This window comes from Buceros rhinoceros, unplaced genomic scaffold, assembly GCF_000710305.1.
Source record: "Buceros rhinoceros silvestris isolate BGI_N320 unplaced genomic scaffold, ASM71030v1 scaffold41029, whole genome shotgun sequence".
Lineage (NCBI taxonomy): Eukaryota > Metazoa > Chordata > Aves > Bucerotiformes > Bucerotidae > Buceros > Buceros rhinoceros.
Window position 1 is genome coordinate 3603 of NW_010433962.1, and position 4880 is coordinate 8482.

The 4880-nt window shown below is 58.3% G+C and overlaps 1 protein-coding gene across 1 annotated transcript in view; it reads right to left on the bottom strand.

The window, feature by feature from the left end:
- Positions 1 to 4880, bottom strand: part of LOC104500616 (MMS19 nucleotide excision repair protein homolog) — a gene marked incomplete at its 3' end in the record, with an annotated part of 8486 nt that overhangs the window by 3417 nt on the left and 189 nt on the right. Inside the window, exons 2-8 of the mRNA XM_010144284.1 lie at positions 4065 to 4165; positions 2070 to 2144; positions 1421 to 1490; positions 1107 to 1235; positions 821 to 882; positions 463 to 549; positions 85 to 159 (exon numbers count right to left, since the gene is read on the bottom strand). Of these exons, the coding sequence (XP_010142586.1) occupies positions 85 to 159; positions 463 to 549; positions 821 to 882; positions 1107 to 1235; positions 1421 to 1490; positions 2070 to 2141 (495 nt within the window). The remainder of the gene's footprint in view (positions 1 to 84; positions 160 to 462; positions 550 to 820; positions 883 to 1106; positions 1236 to 1420; positions 1491 to 2069; positions 2145 to 4064; positions 4166 to 4880) is intronic.

The following is a 4880-nucleotide window of genomic DNA, read 5'->3' on the forward strand; positions in this document are numbered from 1 at the left end:
GCGGGCGGGGAGGACTCAGGGGTGGGTGGCTGCTGCTGCCACAGGCCAGCTGAGGGTTGAAGGGAGTAGGGGATCCCTCCTTACCAGAGTCTGCAGAGAGTCAAGCTTGGCACTTTGCAGCTCTGAGTCCAGCTTCTCGATGAGCAGAGGGAGCAGGAACTGCAGAGAGAGGCACTAGGGCTCAGGCCACCCTTTGCACCTGGCCCTGTCCCTGTCCATAGCCCTGCAGAGCTGCAAGCTCAGCCTCTGCCAGGAGAGCAGAGGTGGAGGGATACCTGCAACAGGCAGCCCCTTCCCAGGGTGTCAGCAACAGCACCCTCCCCACACCCTGACCCAGCAGGAGACAGTGTTGCCCTAGTGCAGGCTCCTGGTCCCAGTTGTTCCCTTCCCACAGAGGCAGAGCATGAGCGGCAGCACTAGGAAATGTAGCCTGTGCTCGGGAACCCTCTAGGAGCCTCCTACCTCAGCAAATTGGGTTGTGGAGGCCAGGACAGCCCGGAGGCTGAGAATCAGGTCTTCTCTCTGGATGCCATGAGGGTCATTGGGGGGCTGGAAGGGAAGCAGAGAGAGCACGTCAGGAGACTTCCCAATACAGCCATCAGCTGAGGCTGCATCACCTCATCTCCAGTGAGGCCGCAGTGATGCCAGTCACCGCAGCCAGCTTGGCACTGGCCTGTCAGCCTGGGTACCTCAGCTCACAGCTAAACACTGTCCAGTCAACACTCCTGCTCACCCTCCCCTACTGTCCCCTGGAGGGACACAGTGCCCTGGAAAACACCAGAAGAAATAATAGGCTGTGGCACAGGGCAGACTCACTCACTGGAGTAAAATCAATGGGGAAGTAGCAGGATGTCACTTCAAACAGCTCCTCCACAAAGGGACCTGCAAGGAAAGGACAGAGGACATGAGCAGAGATGCTGGGCGAAAGAGGCACAGCAGCTATGCCAAGCACCCACATGTCCTGGTTTTGACTGAGATACCGTGACTGGCTGGCTTTGCACTCCTAAAGCATCTTAGGGACCACCCCAGCCCTAGTCACCCCTCTAATAACTCAAAGAAAAGCCACACATCTCCCTGTTGGCTCTGCATAGCAGGCACAGGCTCACCCAGGGCATAGTTCTTGGCAATGAGATCACGCACGATCTGGAAGGCCACCAGCAGGTTGCGGGGATCCTTCTCCCCGTCCATCACCTGGATGAAGCCAAAGGTGAAGTCAGCACCCAGGCCTTTCAGTTCTGCAGGAAGAAAGAGCATGAGCAGATGCAAGACACCAGACCTCACCAACATGGCATGAAATGAGCCCAGTTTCCCCAGCCCCGCAGACCTCCCAGGCAGAGAACAGAGCCTTTGGAGAAGACGAAAGCGAGCCATTCTCCCTGCCTGGACAACTCCAGAGTGGTCCTGGCATCTGCCCCCTCACCTTCTTCCCTGGTGCCCATGAAGTTGGTGATGATGCTGTAAACTGTGTGGCGGTCCAGCTGCAGCAGGGACTGGAGGGAGGAGCAGAGCAGTCAAAACAAGCTTGCACACACGGCAGCACTGCTACCCACCCACCAAGGGCAGCGCACACCCCTGAGAAGAGGGCAGGTCCCCCAGCAGCTCAGCTGCTGCTTCCTGGCAGCAGATCCCATTTACCACATGCAAAGTCTGCACATGCCTGTGCAACGGCACCTGAACGTGACTGTGCCCATCACTGCATGAATGCACCGTCACAGTCTCACCAGGGCCACACATACTGCCCAAGACCTGCCAGCATAAACAATCTTAAACTGGAGGAGAATTTGAGTGCTGGGGGCACTTAAAACACAGCCTGGAGAACAGAGCAAAGGAAGTAACTCCCCGAGGGCCGAGAGAAGAGAGGACAAGGGCCCAACAGGCTCCTCAGCAGCTTTCTGCCTTCCACTCTGCAGTGAGCCACGCTGTCTCTAAGCTCCGCAGGAGCACTGCACTGCGCTGAGGGATCAGCTACTGCACTGCCACTGAATGTGCTCAGTCCCCCGGGCAGGCCATTCCCAGACACCCAGGGAGCGGGGAGCAGGGACAGGAGAATGGGAAATCACGCTGCTCACCTGCACATGTACCTCCTGGAAGATGGCTTTGAGCACGGATACTGCCAGCCCCGGGGAGAGCACCTCACACATGCTCTGGGGACAGGAAAAGAAAATCAAGAACAGAAAACCATGATGTGAGCCATGTAACAGAGCTCCTGCTTCTGTACAGCAGCCAACTGCAGGACCCTCTCCTTCCCACCCCCCTGCACAGGACAAGATGCCTGTCATCTGTGCTGCAACCCAGCGTGGCCAGGGAATCCTTGCCCAGGGAACCCTTGCCCCATACCAGCACGGAGCAGGAAATCAAAGCAGTCTCCTCTCCCCTGCCCCTCTGCAATGGGCACAGCAGGAGCACAGAGGAGACAGGGCAATGCTGCCAGGCAGGAGCTGCCAGCCCAGCCGGGCCCTGCTCGACATGCCACTCCACCCTGCACCCAGGTGCTGCACCTCCCCGGCACTGTTCTGAAGCACATCCTGGCGCTGCAGGCTGTGAGCTCACCAGCGCTCGGAGTCCCTGCAGCACCGAGGGGATCACAAGGTGATGGTCTTGCAGCCGGTTCTCATAGAACAGGACCAGATGCAGCACTGTCAGAAACAGACACTAATGTGTGTTAGTGCCAAGAAATGCAGCTGCTGGGTGCTGAGCCCAGCTCTGCCAAAAGCAGTGGCAGGATGAAGAGCAAGCACATCTCATGCTGGTGAACAGGACAAACAGCCATTGTTGGGTGCAACCACCTGGCTCCAACACCTTCCCCCCTGCCCCATCAGCAATCCACGTGTGACGCAGCGGGGCAGCACCCACCTCTGGCCACTGCAGAGGTGCTGGAGCTACCCGAGAGGCATTTGCCCTGGCCTGTCCAGACACGTGGATGCAGACAGCAGCAGAAGAGCAGCAGGCGCCTGCTCAGTGGAGGCTGGAGGATGTTGCTGGGTGGGGTGCAGGGCTGAAGCAGGAGCTCCAGCTTCCCCACACTCAGCTCCACAACACGTTCCCAGCCCCTGAGTCACAGCCACGGGCGCCTGCACACCCCAGCCCTGGGGAGTGGCAGCAGGAAGCAGACTGGAAGAGCTGGCTAGCAGCATCCTGTGCCCACAGCTGCTGCAGAAACTCACCCCCCCAGGAGCCAGTCTGACACAGTGCTTGAGAAATGAACTGCGTGAGGAGGGACACGAAGGGAGATGGGGCCAGCTGGGTGTGTCACAGCAACTTCCTGCACTCTGCCAGGGAGGTGGCTCTACCCACCCTCCTCCAGAGCTCCTGGTGACTTGGCTCAGCCCAGCTTGCTCCCCTTGCTCAGCTGCCCTGACTCTGCCAGGCATCCCAACTGAACCACCCCACCTCCAGCTGCCCCTCTGGAGTCTCCATCCCTCATAGTCATCACACCTGACTCCAGCTACACCAGTAGCCAGCTGTTTTTTGCGTATTCTCTCTGAATGGCTGCCCTTGGCCCTGCCCGGCACCCATCTGAGACTTACAGAGCCAAACACCAAGGACTAAGCACCTTATACTCTCATCCTTCCCTTCTTCCACCTCACTTCTTAGATGGGCCCCCCTGCCTTGCCAGCCTGCTGGCACAGGTTCAGTCATGCCAGGGTTCCCCCAGAGTTAGCTTGGGCAGGCCACAGGTCTGCGGTGTGACTCGCTTTGTGAACGATGGTTTTCCTGGGCTGAATCAGCACACAAGGATTTTGACATGCAGATGTGACCCTAAGGTGTGCCACGTGGCGCTGAGCGTGCCTGGGTGTGCAACACCCACACACTGCCAGGGGCACCAGCTGCATCACCGGGCACTGGCGTGTTCAGGGAGTGACCCAAACTGTGTGGTGAGGTTGGCAAAAAGGCTGCAGCGTGAGGCCCCAGGGCCTCCTTGGACTCTGACTCTTGAGAGACATGTACAAAGCTGCCACGGTGCTAAATCAATCCCTTTGCCAACTGCAGGACAGACACTCAAGCACCACAGGCTTTGCTCCCAACCTGCTAGCAGCCACTCCAGGGCCCAGAGCAGCCCTTACCTTCCTTCTCCTGGAGCAGGGAGTAACACTGGAGCAGGACTTGTGACAGCAGCTGGATGCCTCGCCCTCGCGTCCGAGGATCTGTGTTCTCCAAGCAAGACCTAGCCCAAGTGTGAGGAAGCCCAAGAGGCCTGTTGTGAGCAGGGACACCCAAGCAGGAAGCACATCCTGAGCAGACACATTATAAAAACAAAGAGGTCCTGCTCTCTGGGCAGGGTGGCAGTAGCCCAGTCCTGCCTGACTTGCCAGCAGGGTGGGAGCAGACTCCTCTTCCCCCGACTGTGCTGCACACATGCACCTGGCCCCACAGCCACACAGCAACAAATCCAAGTTCTCAAGCTGGACCAAAGAAATTGCTCTTGCACCATGCTATGCTTCTGAAACTCAAGCTCCCAAGACCACAAAGGCTGAAAAAGGGCAAAGTGTCTTTCAAAGAGGCAAACCCAGCCCCCAGTTCGGGAGAAATGAGCCTCCCCAAGTCCCAGGCCATGCCAGCTCCAGAGACAGAAGTGAAAGCTGAGTGCCAGCCAACCTGTGACATGGTGAAGTGCAGCTGTGTGCTCAGGCAGCTCCTGCTGGGGACAGTCCCAACCGAGAAATGACCTGCAGCCAGCTGCCTGCCACAACACCTCTCCTCAGTCCTGGGAGAGCATCAAGAGCTGCTCCAGCCTTGCCCCTTCCCAAAGAGCTCCCAAGTCCTGGGAAGGCAAAGCACTGCTCAGGCCCTGTGCTGTGAGCAGACAGCGTCCTAGCAATCCTGCGTGCTGTGGTGTGTCCACCAGTGCTGAAGACAGTTTGTCCTGGACAAGCACGCTC